Below are 22402 nucleotides of genomic sequence, written 5' to 3' on the forward strand. Positions count from 1 at the left end.
GACCAGGTAAGCGAGCACTATGGATAGATCATCTACGAACTTGTAACGGTCGTCGTGATGGTTAAGCAGGGAATTAATTACAGCCAGGAAAATTATTCCAGCTAATTTTGTGCCTTGTGGGGCCCCACAAGAATTATCTGACCATGATGAATCCGAATCGTTTTCGTTGAATGCAAAGACTTTTTGTTTTCAGCCAGTTAAGAAGTCAAGTACAAGGCCAAGGGTGCATCGTTTGGCCCCCATTTCCTGGAGATTCATGCCTGCAGTCCGGTGGCGGGTTAGGTCAAAGGCCTTTCGGAAATCCACTGCGCAAATGTCGACGAAACAGCTACCTTTTTCAAGCCATTGGAGGACGCAGTCAAACATCCATACTAGGTAGATTGTAGTACTACACTTGGGGAGTCCACCGTACTGGAATTTATCAATACACCCATGAATTTGTTTCAGAAGAAACTTGAGTATAAGACCTCAGTTACTTTCACCAAACAAGGTGTAAGTGAGATCGGGCGGAGATCGTCGCATTCACTAAGGGCGCGCTTTTTTGGAATAATTCTAATACAGGCTCTTTCTCCCACTGTGACAGGAAAAAGCCAGAAGCAAAACTGTCGTTAATGATGCTGGACAGTGGTAATGCTATGAAGGCTGCAAATTCACGTAGCAGTTTGGCAGGTAATTCACCAGGGTATGAAGATGTATTCGGTTTGATCTTCCGTAATTCCGTGTAAACATCAAACTCACTGACTATTATGTTGTTCTCAGGCTCACATTTTTTAAGTATGGTGGACTTTTCATGAGCCGTAATAGTTGGATAGGTAGTACAGATCTTGGTGAAGAATTCACTCACTTCTTCTGCACTGATTAAGGACCCGCCATCATTGCTGATCTTTACACTGCTGTCAAAAGCTTGGCCGGCCACCTTTTTCACAGCGTTGTGCCACTTTTTGGGGTCTGAAGTAAGTAATTGGGAGGGCATGGTTTCACGACCATACCGAGCTTCGGCTTTCTTTACCAAAGAGACTATTTGATTTCGCAATTTCTTGCCGTTGATTATATCACCACGGGAGTAGAGGCGAGACCTCTCTTTTATTAGTGATTAATAGCTGGAGATATCCATGGTTTGTCATATTCACTAACAACAAATGATTTTGTTGTAAAGATCTTTAGGTATTGACTGTATAAGGTGGCATTGAAATCGGGTACCTTAGTTTCCAAGAGCCCGGTATTGTACACTTCGGGGAAGTCATATGTACCGATCCATCGACCGTATTCACAGATGGCCGACTCCGTACAAGGACGAACAGTGACACGGGATAGTTTGGGCTTTGGTAAAGACTCTTTTGCCTTCCAAAGAATTGCGTTGTGGTCTGACATACTAACGGGACCAAGAGAAAAGGGAGGGGAGTCAAAATCATCAAAATTTGTGAGTATAAGGTCCAATATGCCCCCCAAAGAGTGGGTGGGTATGTGTACTACTTGTTTTAAAGACAAACAAGATGATAACCAACTCTTCTTGGTTTGGTTAAAGTCTCCTCCTATAATAAAAGCAGGGCTACTGTATATACTTCTCAGGGGATCAACAGTCGTTTGGAGGTAGAAGACCAAGTCACCCCGGTTTCTTGCACTTTCCGGATAATATACTGAAGCGACTATAATACAAGAAAAGCGCCGGGGAAGAGATTTAGGTTTGCGAATTGCCCAGATTACTTCATGAGCTGGATCAAATAATTCCGGTAATAATTTGCAAGGGATGTCTTTCCGTATGTACAAGGCAACACCTCCACCTAGTCTATGCTCACCTCGATCAGCACGTGTGCTCAGGAAAATTTCGTAGCCTGCCATATGACCTGACAACCTATCAAGATTCCAAGTTTCTGTAACTGCAATAACTGGGATACTATTTTGACGGACGATAACTTCGAATTCTTTCATTTTGTTACACAATGACTGGCAGTTTATAACGAGAAAATTCGGCATTCTATTTTTCGAATTAAAAGTCACTGACCTTAATAGAGGGGGAGGCAGATCACTACTAGTCAAACATATCGGAGCTTGATTGAAGGGAATAAGAGATGGCATATTGGCATTTGAACTATCTATCTTAACAAGGATACGTTGATGGGGTGAGGTTTTCGGAGCAAGACTAGTTGAACTTAATGAAACGACAACTGGGATCATCAGCTGACCTCGTTTTCCGCCACGCTTGCGGCATCGCTTCCGCTTCTTACGGTTAGACAGGAGATCTTGGGGCAGTGGTCTGTCATCTGGCGTTCTTCCGAGCAAATTTAATGTCGCGAGTTTTGCAAAAAAAGATGGCGCCACAGTTAGCTCAGGTGAAAACAGTCCAATTAAGACTTCTTTATCATATTTGAATGGCATGGGACACACATAAGACTAACTTAATAGTGGTAATAACTATATTATAAATAGTATTCCTTCGTTATAGAGCGTGAAACAGGTACAAAATTGCGAATATACAACATTCTTCGCTGTCCAATTGTCGCTGCATATAAATAGATTGTCAGGTTTACTTTTTAGTTGTAGCACGTGTGGTGGAAACCCTGAAAGATCTATGGAATTTAAAAATTCAGATGGATAATTAACCGCTTCATTTGGTTCCAAAACTGTGTCGACTGACTTGTAAAGGACTGCTTGGTCTCGAATCTTGATCAAAACAATATTGTTGATTTCGTGGACGTCTATATTTTTGGGTGCGAGAATCGCTCTTTCACTTAGCGATTTATTATTTTTATAATTTTTTAGAATATTCGGAAATACTTTTTCAATCAATTCATTTTTGGAAGTCACTAAATTACAGAAATCAGTAGGTTGTTGTATACGTCCTGAAATTGAGTCTACTGGGAGCTTTCCGTTTCCAATTGCGAGCAATTGATCTGAAAATGTTTGACCAGAGTCATCGTTTTGCAATCGGACACGCATATTTGTAGTTAATTTTAATATTTTTACGTGTGCCCATAAATTAGAATTTTTCAGGCAAGCATTCATTTCGTCTGCAGGGGTTGATCTAGGTATTATAGGTAATGTTTGCCTGAAATCTCCCGTAAGCAATATTAATGTGCTGCCAAAGGGTTTCGACTTCCCTCTCAAATCTTTCAAGCATTGATCCAGAGCCTCGAGCGATTTTTTGTGTGCTATTGTGCACTCATCCCAAATAATAAGTTTGCATTGCTGCAATACTTTACCCATCCCAGATGATTTGGAAATATTGCACGTGGGAGTTTCTGTAGAATGCAAATTCAGAGGCAATTTCAAAGCGGAATGAGCAGTTCTTCCACCAGGCAGCAATGTTGCGGCTATTCCGGACGACGCAATTGCCAACGCTATATCATTTTTTGATCGAATTGATGCCAGAATCAGTTTTATCACAAAAGTTTTACCAGTACCTCCTGGCGCATCCAAAAAGAAAATTTCTCCAACGTTGTTATCGACACAATGCATTATCGTATCATAAATGTCTTTTTGTTCCGACGTTAAGTTGGAAATGTTATTTTGTACATACGACAATAGATCACTCGTACTGTAACTTTGTTCACGATCCAATTCTACACATGTCGAAACAGCAGAGATACGGTTAGGTGAAGGCATTCCCAAAGCCTGAAGAGGTTTGTTTGCCATACGTACGCACAAATCTTCTATAATAACTAAAGTGTAGTTATAAATTTCTTATGTAAAATCAAAAGTCATATCTGACGTCTCTAACTGTTTTCGATGGAGTATATCTTCAGACATTTTTGACTTATATTTTTCCCATAACTCTGTAGGAGCTGATGGAGAGCAAGTTGTTAAAATGATGCCAAACAATGCACGAATTTGACTTGGGGTTGACGTTTCGCACGCGTCATTGATGCAGTTATCCCAGTGTTGGTCATTGTCCAATAAATTCAGAGCTTGGCATGCACTACGGTAAGTGTCATGTATAGTACCGTTTATAGTTCTCAAATACTCAAAGGATGTCGGACCGGGTACATTCACCAAAAGCAGGCGTAGAAAGAAGTATTCATGTTGATTGGGGTGAACGGTGTAGAGTCTTCCTATCATGGTATCTTTGAAGATGGTAGGTTGGCCGTCGACTGACTTACCCTGTTTTCGACGTTCAAATACTTTATTTTTAGTATTCCACGTGTAATACGAAGGCACTTCAGTATACAGCAGTTTTTTTTTGCAAAAGAATCATTTTTGCAAAGCGAAAAAAAAGCTGTTAATTTTGTATCTGGTGGATTCAGGACTCTTTGTTGCACGTTGGTTTCCGAGAAATAAACACGTTGAACATTCTGTAAATGTACCGCTAAGTGAACAACAGCTGGACTACGTTCATGTATCGAAAATGAAAGAATTCGCCAAACAGCTTCATTACTGCTTATGTATCTTCCAGCCTGATATTGTACGATTTCGTCGAAATCTTTGATTTCGGGCTGAAAGCCAAAAACTGCCATGTCACTGCGTTTGTTGACGTATTTACATATGTATTTGATTGCCTTTACGGAGTTACAGTATTCAACATTTATGTGTGCATTAAATGTTTTTGATAATAATGGGGAATATGGAACAACCAAAAAAATGATAGGATATTGTAGGGCATCGTAGCATCGATGAGTTTCAGCAATTCTCAACAACTGAGCGTTTCGCTTATGAAGAATAATATCTCGAGGTAAAAACTGATCACCGACCATAACGATTGCCACTTCGTCGATAGTTGGAGCATTGTATCTACGCACATGTTGGCCAGGAGGCGTTTTGTCAGCGGAAATAACAATTTTATGCGTATCAGTAGGCATCAAATCGATGGCTGTTTTGAACAGACGCACTAAATTATTATTTTCGTGGAAAAGATGTTGCAATTGGGAAACGATTGTCCTTTCAACGTTGGGAGAAATTTCGCAACGTGCATTCAATTCAGAATTTCTATCACTGATTAAGTACAATTGTAAAAATTTATGATTCTTGCCTGAGAATGTTGAAGGTCCCTGGTAGAAGGGACCCTGCTCTATGATAAATTTGCCCTTTTACTTTGAAAGTAGACATAAATTGATCTGGATTTTCGATTTGGGCTCCAAACGACTTCATTTGGAAACATGAGTTGTATTTTCTGATTTGTGACAAAAAACGCTTAGATTCTGTCGTAGTTCCAGTAAGGAAAGTCTTCAATGGCTCTGGTGGTGCAGCCAATAGAGGAAGTTTAACTTTTCCTGGGGCGCAACACATTCCCATTGTTTTACCATTGAATTTCAAGGCCTTGCAATAGGGACAAATTTTAGACATTGTCCCGACTTGAACACATCTACTCAAGCTATAATCATCGACTGGGCTGTACCTGAATGCCAGGCAATAACTTTCAGGTTGTTCTGATTCCTCGGCACGCTTTCTTTTCTTACTTTCTCTATCAGCAGCAAGCCTGATTTCTTGCTGTTCTTGTGATTCCTCGGCACGCTTTCTTTTCTTACTTTCTCTATCCGCAGCAAGCCTGATTTCTTCCTGTTTTTGTGATTCCTCGGCACGCCTTCTTTTTTTCACTTTCTCTTTTAGCAGCAAGTCTGCTTTCGCGTTGCTCTGATAGTTCCTCGGCATGCTTTCTGTTCTTTCTTTCTCTATCAGCCTCAAGCCTGTTTCCTTGCTGTTCTATAGACTCTTTGAGCAGCTTCCACAGCTGTTGCCATTGTAGGTTCTTCAGGCACGCTTTCTTTTCTGACTTTCTCTATCAGCAGCAAGTTTTTTGGCATAGACTTTTTGAGCATCTCCATCGGGATGCTTTCTTTTTTTACTTTCTGTATCAGCAGCAAGCCTGTTTTCTTGCTGTTCTTGTGATTCCTCGGCACGCTTTCTTTTCTTACTTTCTCTATCAGCAGCAGGTTTTTTGGCATAGACTCTTTGAGCAGCTTCCACAGCTGTTGCCATTGTAGGTTCTTCAGTCATTTTACAATTAAACATTTTTGAACGCATGCCTTAAATATCTTTAATGACGTCACCGTCATAGCAAAAATAACGACAACTAACTTCATGACGTCAGTCGACACAGAAACATGACGTCACCTGACAGACAGACACACAGACAGACAACTTATTTTTATATATATAGACTAGCTGTTGGGGTGGTGCTTCGCGCCACCCCAACACCTAGCTGGTGGGGGCGCTTCGCGCCCCCCCAGGCTCCCCCGCGCGCGTAAGTCGTTACGCGCCATATTAGTTACGCGCCATTGTAGTTGTGTCCCTAGGTCCCACCTGTGAATAAAGAGATATATATATATATATATATATATATATATATATATATATATATATATATATATATATATATATATATATATATATATATATATATATATGTTTTTAACTACGTAAAACTTGCGAATATACAACATTCTTTGCTGTCCCATTGTCTGTGCATATAAATAGATGGTCAGGTTTACCGACTCTTGAACATGCAACATATAATGGTCCATGGGAAAACAATCAGTATTCAGATCTATACCTCATGATTCTAATGATTGCCCTTGAGCTTTGTTGATGGTGATTCACCATAACGCTTTACCAACTCAGCTACTTCGGCTTGAATACATTCGTTTTGAGCAGCTTCCTCGGGTGTTGCCATTGTAGGTTCTTCAGTCATTTTACAATTAGAAATTTCTCTTTCAACGGTCTTCTTATAATTAAAAATTTGTTTTTGAACGATTTTCTTAAATACCAGTGTCCTGGTCGTCATTTGTGTCCCGGTATCCCATTCTGTAATTTCTCTTTGAGTGTCCCGGTCGTTATTTATTTTTCCTCTGTCCCGGTCGTCAGTTGTGTCCCGGTCTGTAATTTCTCTTTGAGTGTTTTTTCTTTTAAGTATTTTTTAGTTTTTTACATTTTTTCTTTTTTCAGTTTTCTTTTTCTTCTTTATTTTTCAGCTTCACTATGAAATACGTATCGCCGAACCTTTGTTTTTTTAACTAAAATCTGGCTGGCATTGATGACCTTATCCAAGTCAAAATCCCAAACCCAATCATCATCGCTATCATTTTCAGTTTTGATATGTTTTGACTCTCGCTGTCCAGGTGGATCTTCATCTAACTGCGTGGTTTTGCGTTCTTTAGCCTCAAGCCTGTTTCCTTGCTGTTCTTTCGATTCCTCGGCATGCTTTCTTTTCTGACTTTCTCTATCAGCAGAAAGTTTTTTGGCATAGACTCTTTGAGCTTCTTCATCGGCTTTTGCCATTGTAAGTTCATCAGTAATTTTAAACTTAAACTTTAATAGATTTCTACGTGAACATATATGTCTTAAATATCTTTAATGACGTCACCATCATAGCAAAAATGACGACAACTAACTTCATGACGTCAGTCGACACAGAAACATTTTTTTGTAGTTTTTACCTTTTTTAGTTTTTTTCTTCTTTTGTATTAATGCTAAAGCCAAGGTTCAAACCTGGAGCCTCTCGGACCTAGAACCTGAAACATAACGCTTTACCAACTCAGCTACTTCGGCTTGAATACATTCGTTTTGAGCAGCTTCCTCGAGTGATGCCATTGTAGATTCTTCAGTCATTTTACAATTAGAAATTTCTCTTTCAACGGTCTTCTTACAATTAAAAATTTGTCTTTGAACGATATTCTTAAATACCTGTGTCCTGGTCGTCATTTATATTCCCTGTGTCCCGGTCGTCATTTGTGTCCCGGTGTCCCAGTCTGTAATTTCTCTTTGAGTGTCCCGGTCGTTATTTATATTCCCTCTGTCCTGGTCGTCATTTGTGTCCCGGTCTGTAATTTCTCTTTGAGTGTTTTTTCTTTTTAGTATTTTTCAGTTTTTTACATTTTTTCTTTTTTCAGTTTTCGTTTTCTTCTTTATTTTTCAGCTTCACTATGAAATACATATCGCCGAACCTTTGTTTTTTTAACTAAAATCTGGTAGGCATTGATGACCTTATCCAAGTCAAAATCCCACACCCAATCATCATCGCTATCATTTTCAGTTTTGATATGTTTTGACTCTCGCTGTCCAGGTGGATCTTCATCTAACTGCGCGGTTTTGCGTTCTTTAGCCTCAAGCCTGTTTCCTTGCTGTTCTTTTGATTCCTCGGCACGCTTTCTTTTCTGACTTTCTCTATCAGCAGCAAGTTTTTTGGCATAGACTCTTTGAGCATCTTCATCGGCTTTTGCCATTGTAAGTTCATCAGTCATTTTAAACTTAAACATTAATAGATTTCTACGTGAACATATATGTCTTAAATATCTTTAATGACGTCACCGTCATAGCAAAAATGACGACAACTAACTTCAAGACGTCAGTCGACACAGAAACATGACGTCACCTGACAGACAGACACACAGACAGACAACTTATTTTTATATATATAGACTAGCTGTTGGGGTATATATATATATATATATATATATATATATATATAAAAATAAGTTGTCTGTCTGTCTGTCTGTGGATCAGGTGACGTCATGTTTCTGTGTCGGCTGACGTCATGAAATTAGTTGTCGTCATTTTTGCTTTGACGGTGACGTCATTAACGGTATTTAAGACATTTGTTCACGGAAAAATGTTTAATTGTAAAATGACTGAAGAACCTATTGGGTTTGGGATTTTGACTTGGATAAGGTCATCAATGCCTACCAGATTTAAGTTAAAAAAACAAAGGTTCGTCGATATGTACTTCATAGTGACGCTGAAAAATAAAGAAGAAAAAGAAAACTGAAAAAAGAAAAAAGGTAAAAAACTAAAAAAAAACTAAAAAGGAAAAAAATACTCAAAGAGAAATTACAGACCGGGACACAAATGACGACCGAGACAGAGGGAATATAAGTGACGACCGGGAACCTCAAAGAGAAATTACACACTGGGACACCCAGACACAAATCACGACCGGGACACAGGGAATATAAATGACGACCGGGACACAGGGACACAACTACAATGGGGACGCCGGGGCACAGGCAGGATATATAAATGACGACCGGGACACAGGGATCGTTCGAATAGAAATTACAGACCGGGACACCGGGACACAAATGACGACCGGGACACAGGGAATATAAATGACGATCGGGACACTCAAAGAGAAATTACAAACTGGGACACCGGGACACAAATGACGACCGGGACACAGGGAATATAAATGACGACCAGGACACAGGGACACATCATTAGAATAATGAGGTATAGATCTGAATACGGATTGTTTTTCCCATGGACAATTATATGTTGCATGTTCAAGAGTCAGTAAACCTGACAATCTATTTATATGCACAGACAATGGGACAGCGAAGAATGTTGTATATTCGCATGTTTTACGTAGTTAAAAACATATATTTATATCTATCTCTATTCACAGATGGGACACAGGGACACAACTACAATGGCGCGTAACTAATATGGCGCGTAACGACTTACGCGCGCGGGGGGGGGCTTGGGGGGCACGAAGCGCCCCACCAACTAGGTGTTGGGGTGGCGCGAAGCGCCACCCCAACAGCTAGTATATATATATATATATATATATATATATATATATATATATATATATATATATATATATATATATATATATATATATATATATATATATAAATATTCCCTGTGTCCCCGTCGTAATTTATATATCCCCCCTGTGCCCCCCCCGGCGTCCCTGTTGTAGTTATGTCCCTGTGTCCCGGTCGTCATTTATATTCCCTGTGTCCCGGTCGTCATTTTCTCTTTGAGACGCAAGCCTGTTTTCAAGTTGTTCTTGTGATTCCTCGGCACGCTTTCTTTTCTTACTTTCTCTATTAGCCGCAAGCCTTTTGGCACTAACTCTTTGAGCAGCTTCCTCGGCTGTTTCTTCTGCCATTGTAGGATTTATACTGAAATTTCTCTTTGAATCGCCCCCTTATATACTTATAATGACGTCATATACAAAGTCTTTTATACTTATAATGACGTCATATGCGGACAAACACACAAACATACAACTTATTTATATATTATTTATATATTACTTATATATTTATATCTTATATATATATAAGATAGACTAGCTGTTGGTGTGGCGCTTCCCCCCCCCCCCGCACGCGTAAGTTGTTAAGTGCCGTATTAGTTACGCGCCATTGTAGTTGTATCCCTGTGTCCCACCTGCGAATATAGATAGATATATATATATGTTTTTAACTACGTAAGACTTACAAATATACAACATTCTTCGCTGTCCCATTGTCTGTGCATATAAATAGATTGTCAGGTTTACCGACTCTTGCACATGCAACATATAATTGTCCATGGGAAAAACAATCCGTATTCTGATCTATACCGCATTTTTCTAATGATTGCCATTGAGCTTTGTTGATGGTGATTGCTAATCGAATATTCCCTGTGTCCCCGTCGTCATGTATATATCATCCCCCTGTGCCCCCCGGCGTCCCCGTTGTAGTTGTGTCCCTGTGTCCTGGTCGTCATTTATATTCCCTGTGTCCCGGCCGTCATTTGTGTCCCGGTGTCCCGGGCACGCTTTGATTCCTCGGCACGCTTTCTTTTGGCATTATCTCTTTGAGCCTCAAGCCTATTTTCACGTTGTTCTTGTGATTCCTCGTCACGCTTTCTTTTGGTAATTTCTCTTTGAGCCGCGAGCCTGTTTTTACGTTGTTCCTGTGATTCCTCGGCACGATTCTTTTTGGTAATTTCTTTTTTAGACGCAAGCCTGTTTTCACGCTGTTCTTGTGATTCCTCGGCACGCTTTTTTTCTTACTTTCTCTATTAGCTGCAAGCCTTTTGGCATTAGCTCTCTGAGCAGCTTCCTGGGCTGTTTCTTCTGCCATTGTAGGATTTATACTGACATTTCTCTTTGAATCGCTCCCCTATATACTTATAATGACGTCATATACAAAGCCTTATATACTTATAATGACGTCATATGCGTACAAACACACAAACATACAACTTATTTTTATATATATAGATTAATGTAGATAATGCAATTGAACACATTAAAGGAGAACTTAAATAGGTTTTATTGTTACATACAATTTGAATTTTTCACAGACCACACTGCCTCTCTTTGATGAAACGAATAAGAGTTCCAATGGAGATAAGTCCTTTAGTAGACAGTGAAGCAGCAAATACAAAAATTTCTGAATATTTCAAAGACGGAGTCAGTTTTCATCTTCAGCACCGATACAGCTGTATTTCTGCTGATGAAGACCGATTGTGTCTTTGAAATATTCAGAGCTTTTGTAATTGTAGCTTCATAGTATAATAAAGGACTTTTCCCTATAGAAAGTCTTATTCGTTACGCATCATTTTTGTCTAATTGTAAATACCAAAGTATATCAGATTTTGGTCATTTTTTCCCTGTGAAACAAAATTTTGAAAGGGAAACAAAATTTTTACCAAAACTCTAATTTTTGATGTGCTACCTAGCAAATTTTCTTTTAAGCAACATTTGGTTTCGACAGTACATAAATTTTTGAATTTGGCAAATCACTTGGAATTTGAAAATGATTTTCGAACTTACCCTTTACAAAATACAGTGGGAACAGTTTACTTCAGAAAAAACGGATATTGAAAATAAGCATTTAATTACCATTATCGCAAGCTGATTTTTCAGCGTAAATGAAAGAGGGATCATTTAAAAGTGTTTCTTTTCCACCAGATGTGAACGAGTCGTCTGAGCTTAGAAAACACACATTCTGTTTTTTCTCTAAGCTGACAGAGTGGCAGACAAAATCAGGCTCCATATCACATCTCCTTTGACAATCAACTATAGTTATTGCAGCTGCTGGTACTATTTTATCAACCATTGGTAGCCATCGACTGTCATATGCGCTATAAGTACAACCAGGTGGATCTGAAATGTAATAAAGTAATGAGATGTTAAATAACACTGGGGAACACAGTTTTTGGCTCAAGATTGTTTATTGAAAAATGTGATTTATAATTTCTCACTGTTTCATTTTATTAACTAAAAATCATAAAATTGTCATGTTTAATTTGAGATCACAATCAAATTATTTTGGTCACTTACTTTTTCCACATATTCACAGTTTGGATTCTTTTTTTTGACAAATTTGGGATATTTCTGCGTTTTAAAAGAAATTTTATTATTTAAAAAAAATTTGTAACGTGGTTTAGTTTCCTTAGTTGAAAAACAAAACCACGTCTCATGGTCCGCTTTCATTGTTTTATGAAGTTTTATCAACTATGTTGCGGGAGCAACACTTTTTTTTTTTATTCTGCCGATATCAGCTTGTTCAAAAAAAGTGGTAAGTGTCTATTCTCCGTCTTTTATACAGAAGGTGTGGATCTCAGGTCGGATTGATGAATACGACATTACATTTTGGGAAGGCAGGTATAATTCATTCCCGGGGCTATAAAGGATGGTTTTCGCTAGTACTTGAGCCAGAGGTTACAGTGTATGGGACTAAGTAAAGTTGTATTGTCATCATGGGAAAGGACTATGTGAAGTCATCCAACTAAGCTGTCTTTCATTGAGCCAGGTTTTTACTTCCAACGAGAGAGTAGTGTTCTAGCAGGAAAGTAGGAGGAAAGCGCCCAGGATCTGTGACCGTAACCTTCCCCAATTGCCAAAGAAATTAGAGCTTTCCATTTGATCCTCTCTCTCTCTCTCTCTCTCTCTAGAGAGAGAGAGAGAGAGAAAGGTAGTATAATCTACCTTTCTTTTATTTTTTCTTGCATCTATTGAAAATTGTCTAAAATTCTATGAAGTCACAAATAGCCTTAAAGGACCAACTAGGTTTGATAAGATTATATTACAAGTTCTGAACTCTTTCATGAAATATACCATTTAGAAAGGTTTAGAGGTATTACCAATTTGAAACCATTGAAAGCCTAAATTTACATTAAAATTGAAGAGAATTTAGAGACTCTAAAGTTAAATTTGGGTGTTAGACCGCAGTTTTCTTTGTCAAAGAGGGGCTTGGAGCTTTTCTTTGTTGGTGTACCTATTATTGGTTCCAGATATGAATTTTAGGTTAACATAAATCTATATATATAAAAATAAGTTGTCTGTGTGTGTGTGGGTCTGTCGGGTGACGTCATGTTTGTGTGTTGACTGACGTCATGAAGTTAGTTGTCGTCATTTTTGTTATGACGGTGACGTCATTAAAGGTATTTAAGACATGCGTTCACGGAGAAATCTATTAATGTTTAACTGTAAAATGACTGATGAACTTACAATGGCAACAGCCGAGGAAGATGCTCAAAGAGTCTATGCCAAAAAACTTGCTGCTGATAGAGAAAGTAAGAAAAGAAAGCGTGCCGAGGAATAAAAAAAACAGCAAGAAAACAGGCTTGAGGCTGATAGAGAAAGAAAGAACAGAAAGCGTGCCGAGGAACTACCAGAGCAACGCAAAACCAGACTTCCTGCTAAAAGAGAAAGTGAAAAAAGAAGGCGTGCCGAGGAGCTACCAAAGCAACATGAAACCAGACTTGCTGCTAAAAGAGAAAGTAAAAAAAGAAGGCATGCCGAGGAATCACAAGAACAGCAAGAAATCAGGCTTCCTACTGATAGAGAAAGTAAGAAAAGAAAGCGTGCCGAGGAATCAGAGCAACCTGAAAGTTATCGCCTGGCATTCAGGTACAGCCCAGTCGATGATTATAGCTTGAGTAGATGTGTTCAAATCGGGACTATGTCTAAAATTTGTCCCCATTGCAAGGCCTTGAAATTCAATGGTGGAACAATGGGAATGTGTTGCGCCTCAGGAAAAGTTAAACTTCCTCTATTGGCTGCACCACCAGAGCCATTGAAGACTTTCATTACTGGAACTATGTCAGCCCAAATCGAAAATCCAGATCAATTTATGTCTACTTTCAAAGTAAAAGGGCAAATTTATCATAGAGCAGGGTCCCTTCTACCATTCTCAGGCGAAAATCATAAATTTTTACAATTGTACTTCATCAGTGATAGAAATTCTTAATTGAATGCACGTTGCGAAATTTCTCCCAACGTTGAAAGGACAATCGTTTCCCAATTGCAACATCTTTTCCACGAAAATAATAATTTAGTGCGTCTGTTCAAAACAGCCATCAATTTGATGCCTACTGATACGCATAAAATTGTTATTTCCGCTGACAAAACGCATCCTGGCCAACATGTGCGTAGATACAATGCTCCAACTATCGACGAAGTGGCAATCGTTATGGTCGGTGATCAGTTTTTACCTCGAGATATTATTCTTCATAAGCGAAACGCTCAGTTGTTAAGAATTGCTGAGACTAATCGATGCTACAATGCCCTACAGTATCCTAGAATTTTTTGGGTTGGAGCCGACGGCTATCACTTTAATATTAAATTGATGAATCCAGCCACTAACAAATAAATGGATAAGATATGCAGTGCAATACATTATTATTCCTATAGACTAATGATTCGGCAGGATGAAGAAAATTAAATTTTAAAATGCCATCAATTGTTTCACCAATACGTCGTTGATATGTATGCTAAAATTGAATCAGAACGTTTGCTATATTTCCGCCTGAATCAGACCAAGCTCCGCTCTGAACAATACATTCATTTGCGAGATGCAGTTGTAAATGACGGTAATACCACAAACGTTGGAAGATTAACAATTTTACCTTCGTCATATGCTGGCAGTCCTCGTCATATGCATGAATATAATCAAGATGCTATTGCGTATGTTCGTCTCTATGGTCGTCCAGATTTATTTATTACATTTACATGTAATCAATCTTGGGACGAGATACAGCAGCTTTTACTTCCAGGACAACCGGCGGTTCATAGACATGACATTACGGCCCGTGTCTTCCGGCAAAAGTTGAAATCACTGATAAACATCATAGTAAAACTTGAAGTGTTTGGGTAAGTGCGATGCTGGATGTACTCAGTGGAATGCCAAAAACGAGGTTTGCCACACGCACATATACTAATCTGGCTACATAAAAAAATTACTTCGAACGAAATTGATGATGTGATTTCTGCTGAAACACCTGATGAAGATATTGATAAGGGGTTACATGATATTATTGTAAAAAATATGATACATGGACCTTGCGGTGCACTGAACGAAAATTCACCATGCATGGCCATAGGAAGGTGCACAAAGGAATATCCTCGACTTTTAGTATCCAACAGAATTACTGGCAATGATGGTTACCCACAATATAGAAGAAGATCTACTGAAGATGACGGTAAAACAGCAATAATAAAGAAGCGTAACGGTACCACCATCGAAGTAGATAACCAGTGGGTTGTTCCATGTTTCCCATTATTATCAAAAACATTTAATGCACACATAAACGTTGAATACTGTAACTCCGTAAAGGCAATCAAATACATATGTAAATACGTCAATAAAGGCATTGACATGGCAGTTTTTGGCTTGCAGCCCGAAATCAAAGAAATCAACGAAATCGTACAATATCAGGCTGGAAGATACATAAGCAGTAATGAAGCTGTTTGGCGAATTCTTTCATTTTCGATACATGAACGTAGTCCAGCTGTTGTTCACTTAGCGGCACATTTACAGAATGGTCAACGTGTTTATTTCTCGGAAACCAACGTGCCATAAAGAGCCCTGAATCCACCAGATACGAAGTTAACCGCTTTCGTTTCGCTTTGCAAAAATGATTCTTTTGCAAAAAAACTGCTGTATACTGAAGTGCCTTCGTATACTAAAAATAAAGTATTTGAACGTCGAAAACAGGTTATCAACGAAATCGTACAATATCAGGCTGGAAGATCCTACCATCTTCAAAGATACCACGATAGGAAGATCCTACCATCTTCAAAGATACCACGATAGGAAGACTCTACACCGTTCACCCCAATCAACATGAATGCTTCTTTCTACGCCTGCTTTTGGTGAATGTACCCGGTCCGACATCCTTTGAGTATTTGAGAACTGTAAACGGTACTATACATGACACTTACCGTAGTGCATGCCAAGCTCTGAATTTATTGGAGAATCACCAACACTGAGATAACTGCATCAGTGACGCGTGCGAAACGTCAACTCCAAGTCAAATTCGTGCATTGTTTGGCATCATTTTAACAACTTGCTCTCCATCAGCTCCTACAGAGTTATGGTTAAAATATAAGTCAAAAATGTCCGAAGATACACTCCATCGAAAACAGTTAGAAACGTCAGATATGACTTTTGATTTTACATCAAAAATTTATAACTACACTTTAGTTATTATAGAAGATTTGTGCGTACGTTTGGCAAACAAACCTCTTCAGGAGTTGGGAATGCCTTCACCTAACCGTATCGCTGCTGTTTCGACATGTGTAGAATTGGATCGTGAACAAAGTTACAGTACGAGTGATCTATTGTCGTATGTACAAAATAACATTTCCAAGTTAACGTCGGAACAAAAAGACATTTATGATACGATAATGCATTGTGTCGATAACAACGTTGGAGAAATTTTCTTTTTGGATGCGCCAGGAGGTACTGGTAAAACGTTTGTGATAAAACTGATTCTGGCATCAATTCGATCAAAAAATGATATAGCGTTGGCAATTGCGTCGTCCGGAATAGCCGCAACATTGCTTCCTGGTGGAAGAACTGCTCATTCCGCTTTGAAATTGCCTTTGAATTTGCATTCTACAGAAACTCCCACGTGCAATATTTCCAAATCATCTGGGATGGGTAAAGTATTGCAGCAATACAAACTTATTATTTCGGATGAGTGCACAATGGCACACAAAAAATAGCTCGAGGCTCTGGATCAATGCTTGAAAGATTTGCGAGGGAAGTCGAAACCCTTTGGCAGCATATTAATATTGCTTGCGGGAGATTTCAGGCAAAAATTACCTATAATACCTAGAACAACCCCTGCAGACGAAATGAATGCTTGCCTGAAAAATTCTAATTTATGGGCACACGTAAAAACATTTAAATTAACTACAAATATGCGTGTCCGATTGCAAAACGATGACTCTGATCAAACATTTTCAGATCAATTGCTAGCAATTGGAAACGGAAAGCTCCCAGTAGACTCAATTTCAGGACGTATACAACTACCTGCTAATTTCTGTAATTTAGTGACGTCCAAAAATGAATTGATTGAAAAAGTATTTCCGAATATTCTAAACAATTATAAAAATAATAAATGGCTAAGTGAAAGAGCGATTCTTACACCCAAAAACATAGACGTCCACGAAATCAACAATATTGTTTTGACCAAGATTCGAGACCAAGTCCTTTACAAGTCAGTCAACACAGTTTTGGAACCAAATGAAGTGGTTAATTATCCATCTGCATTTTTAAATTCCGTGGATCTTTCAGGGTTTCCACCACACGTGCTACAACATTCTTCGCTGTCCAATTGTCGCTGCATATAAATAGATTGTCAGGTTTACCGACCCTCGAACATGCAACGTACAATTGTCCATGGGAAAAACAATCAGTATTAAGATCTATACCACATTTTTCTAATGATTGACCTTGAGCTTTGTTAATGGTGATTGCAAATGCTAATCGAATTGGGAATTGCAATCTTTTAAATTGAAAAGGCAGATCCGTTGGAATCATGGGAATGCGAGGAATAAGAACAGCCTCACCCTCAAAAGGCCCTGTCAAGATTGTGGCCTCCATTAGGTTTTCCATTGTTTTTTTTTTTACGGCAAGTCGCGTGCCATTGCAAAGCTTTGGTGGGTTGATATTTCTTAAAAGTATTATTGGTACGCCTATTTTTAGTTGTAGCACGTTTGTAGCAAGTCATATCTGACGTCTCTAACTGTTTTCGATGGAGTTTATCTTCGGACATTTTTGACTTATATTTTTCCCATAAATCTGTAGGAGCTGATGGAGAGCAAGTTGTTAAAATGATGCCAAACAATGCACGAATTTGACTTGGAGTTGACGTTTCGCACGCGTCATTGATGCAGTTATCCCAGTGTTGGTCATTCTCCAATAAATTCAGAGCTTGGCATGCACTACGGTAAGTGTCATGTATAGTACCGTTTACAGTTCTCAAATACTCAAAGGATGTCGGACCGGGTACATTCACTAAAAGCAGGCGTAGAAAGAAGCATTCATGTTGATTGGGGTGAACGGTGTAGAGTCTTCCTATCGTGGTATCTTTGAAGATGGTAGGTTGGCCGTCGACTGACTTATCCTGTTTTCGACGTTCAAATACTTTATTTCTAGTATTCCATGTGTAATACAAAGGCACTTCAGTATACAGTGCCTTTGCAAAAAAGAATCATTTTTGCAGAGCGAAAAGAAACCGGTTAACTTTGTATCCGGTGGATTCAGGGCTCTTTGTTGCACGTTGGTTTCCGAGAAATAAACACGTTGACCATTCTGTAAATATACCGCTAAGTGAACAACAGCTGGACTACGTTCATGTATCGGAAATGAAAGAATTCGCCAAACAGCTTCATTACTGCTTATTTTACAATAATATCATGTAACCCATTATCGACATTTTCATCAGGTATTTCAGCGGAAATCACATCATCAATTTCGTTCGAAGTAATTTTTTTATGTAGCCAGATTAGTAGTATATGTGCGTGTGGCAAACCTCGTTTTTGCCATTCCACTGAGTACATCCAGCATCGCACAGACCCAAACACTTCAAGTTTTACTATGTAGTTTATCAGTGATTTCAACTTTTGCCGGAAGACACGGGCTGTAATGTCATGTCTATGAACCGCCGATTGTCCTTGAAGTAAAAGCTGCAGTATCTCGTCCCAAGATTGATTACATGTAAATGTAATAAATAAATCTGGACGACCATAGAGACGAACATACGCAATATCATCGTGAGCATATTAATGCATATGACGGGGACTGCCAGCATATGACGAAGGTAAAATTGTTAATCTTCCAACGTTTGTGGTATTATCGTCATTTATAACTGCATCTCGCAAATGAATGTATTGTTCAGAGCGGAGCTTGTTCTGATTCAGGCGGATATATAGCAAACGTTCTGATTCAATTTTAGCATACATATCAACGACGAATTGGTGAAACAATTCACGGCATTTTAAAATATAAATTTATTTTCAAATATAAATTATTATATAAATTTATTATATAAAATTATTATATAAAATTATTATATAAATTATCAAATATATTTTTTAAATATAAAATATAAAATATATTTTCTTTATCCTGCCGAATCATTAGTCTATAGAAATAATAATGCATTGCACTGCATTTCTTATTAATTTATTTGTTAGTGACTGGATTCATCAATTTAATGTTAAAGTGATAGCCGTCGGCTCCATCTTAAAAAATGATAGGATATTGTAGGGCATCGTAGCATCGATGAGTTTCAGCAATTCTTAACAACTGAGCGTTTCGCTTATGAAGAATAATATCTCGAGGTAAAAACTGATCACAGACCATAACGATTGCCACTTCGTCGATAGTTGGAGCATTGTATCTACGCACATGTTGGTTAGGAGGCGTTTTGTAAGCGGAAATAACAATTTTATGCGTATCAGTAGGCATCAAATCGATGGCTGTTTTGAACAGACGCACTAAATTATTATTTTCGTGGAAAAGATGTTGCAATTGGGAAACGATTGTCCTTTCAACGTTGGGAGAAATTTCGCAACGTGCATTCAATTCAGAATTTCTATCACTGATGAAGTACAATTGTAAAAATTTATGATTCTCGCCTGAGAATGGTAGAAGGGACCATGCTCTATGATAAATTTGCCCTTTTACTTTGAAAGTAGACATAAATTGATCTGGATTTTCGATTTGGGCTCCAAACGACGTCATTCGGAAACATGAGTTATATGTTCTGATTTGTGACAAAAAACGCTTAGATTCTGACGTAGTTCCAGTAAGGAAAGTCTTCAATGGCTCTGGTGGTCCAGCCAATAGAGGAAGCTTAACTTTTCCTGAGGCGCAACACATTCCCATTGTTTCACCATTGAATTTCAAGGCCTTGCAATAGGGACAAATTTTATACATAGTCCCGATTTGAACACATCTACTCAAGCTATAATCATCGAATGGGCTGTACCTGAATGCCAGGCGATAACTTTCAGGTTGCTCTGATTCCTCGGCACGCTTTCTTTTCTTACTTTCTCTATCAGCAGCAAGCCTGATTTCTTGCTGTTCTTGTGATTCCTCGGCACGCCTTCTTTTTTCACTTTCTCTTTTAGCAGCAAGTCTTCTTTCACGTTGCTCTGGTAGTTCCTCGGCACGCTTTCTGTTCTTTTTTTCTCTATCAGCCTCAAGCCTGTTTCCTTGCTGTTCTTTTGATTCCTCGGCACGCTTTCTTTTCTGACTTTCTCTATCAGCAGCAAGTTTTTTGGCATAGACTCCTGAGCATCTTCCTCGGCTGTTGCCATTGTAAGTTCATCAGTCATTTTAAAGTTAAACATTAGTAGATTTCTACGTGAACGCATGTCTTAAATATCTTTAATGACGTCACCGTCATAACAAAAATGACGACAACTAAGTTGATGACGTCAGTCAACACACAAACATGACGTCACCTGACGGACACATCCACGGACAATTTATTTTTATATATATATATATATATATATATATATATATATATATATTTACAGGTGGGACACAGGGACACAATAGGGACTATAAATGACGAACGGGACACTCAAAGAGAAAGCGACCGGGACACAAGGAATGTTCGATTAGCAATCAGAGACACAGGGAAACAACAACAACGGGGACGCCGGGGCACACAGGGGGATATATAAATGACGACGGGGACACAGGGAATGTTCGATTAGCAATCACCATCAACAAAGCTCAAGGGCAATCATTAGAATAATAAGGTATAGATCTGAATACAGATTGTTTATCCCATGGACAATTATATGTTGCATGCTCAAGAGTCGGTAAACCTGACAATCTATTTATATGCACAGACAATGGGACAGCCAAGAATGTTGTATATTCGCAAGTTTTACGTAGTTAAAAATATATTTATATCTATCTATAATAACAGGTGGGACACAGGGACACAGCTACAATGGCGCGTAACCAATATGGCGCGTAACGACTTACGCGCGCGGGGGGCTTGCGGGTTGGGGGCGCGAAGCGCCCCCGCCATTTAGGTGTTGGGGTGGCGTGAAGTGCCACCCCAACAGCTAGTATACACTATAAATTACCTACGTAAAACCGAATATACAACATTCTTCGCTGTCCCATTGTCTGTGCATATAAATAGATTGTCAGGTTTACCGACCCTCGAACATGCAACATACAATTGTCCATGGGAAAAACGATCTGTATTAAGATCTATAAAGTATTTTTCTAATGATTGCCCTTGAGCTTTGTTGATGGTGATTGCAAATACTAATTGAATCGGGAATTCCAATCTTTTAAATTGAAAAGGCAGATCCGTTAGAATCATGGGAATGCGAGGAATAAAAACAGCCTCACCTTCAAAAGGCCCTGTCAAGATTGTTGCCTCTATTACGTGTTCCATTGTTTTTTTTTACGGCAAGTCGCGTGCAATTGCAAAGCTTTGGTGGGTTAATATTTCGTAACAGTATTATTGGTACACCTATTTTTAGTTGTAGCACGTGTGGTGGAAACCCTGGGAGATCCAGGGAATTTAAAAATTTAGATTGATAATTAACCGTTTCATCTGGTTCTAGAACTGTGTCGACTGACTTGTCAATTACTTCCTGGTCTCGAATCTTGGTCAAAATAATATGGTGGATTTCGTGGACGTCTTTATACCTGGCTGCCGAATTCGCTCGTTCACTGAGCCTTTTATGATTTTTATAATTGGTTAGAATATTCGGAAATACTTTTTCAACCAATTCATTTTTGGGCGTCACTAAATTAGAGAATTCACCAAGCAATTGTATACGTCCTATGCTCCCAGTGTACTGGGAGCTTTGCGTTTCCAATTGCCAGCAATTGATCTGAAAATATATCACCAGAGTCATCGTTTTGCAATCGGAGACGCATATTTATAGTTAATTTTAATGTCTTTACGTGTGTCCATAAATTAGAATTTTTCAGCCAAGCATTCATTTCATCCGCAGGGGTTGATCAAGGTATTATAGGTAATGTTTGCCTGAAATCTCCCGCAAGCAATATTAATGTGCTGCCAAAGGGTTTCGAATTTCCTCGCAAATCTCGCAATGATTGCTCCAGGGCCTCGAGCGACTTTTTGTGTGCCATTGTGCACTCGTCCCAAATGCGCAGTCTATCTTTATAGCATTCCACGTGTAATACGAAGGCACTTCAGTATACAGCAGTTTTTTTGCAAAAGAGTCATTTTGACATAACGAAAAAAAGCAGTTAACGTTGTATCCGCTGGATTCAGGGCTTTTTGTTGCACGTTAAATTCCGAAAAATAAACATGTTGTCCATTCTGTAAATGTACCGCTAAATGAACAACATCTGGACTTCATTCATGTATCGGAAATGAAAGAAATCGCCAAACAGCTTCATTACTGCTTATGTATCTTCCAGCCTGATATTGTACGATTTCACCGATA

At 38.7% G+C, this 22402-nt stretch overlaps 1 protein-coding gene across 3 annotated transcripts in view; it reads right to left on the reverse strand.

The window, feature by feature from the left end:
- The window catches only part of LOC136028245 (uncharacterized), a 306509-nt gene that overhangs the window by 59525 nt on the left and 224582 nt on the right, over nt 1-22402 (reverse strand). For all 3 annotated transcript variants that reach the window (XM_065705985.1, XM_065705977.1, XM_065705994.1), the window contains exon 23: nt 11549-11812. In XM_065705985.1, coding sequence (XP_065562057.1) covers nt 11549-11812 — 264 coding nt within the window. The remainder of the gene's footprint in view (nt 1-11548; nt 11813-22402) is intronic.

The sequence above is a fragment of the Artemia franciscana genome, chromosome 1, assembly GCF_032884065.1.
Source record: "Artemia franciscana chromosome 1, ASM3288406v1, whole genome shotgun sequence".
In the NCBI taxonomy this organism is placed as follows: Eukaryota; Metazoa; Arthropoda; class Branchiopoda; order Anostraca; family Artemiidae; genus Artemia; species Artemia franciscana.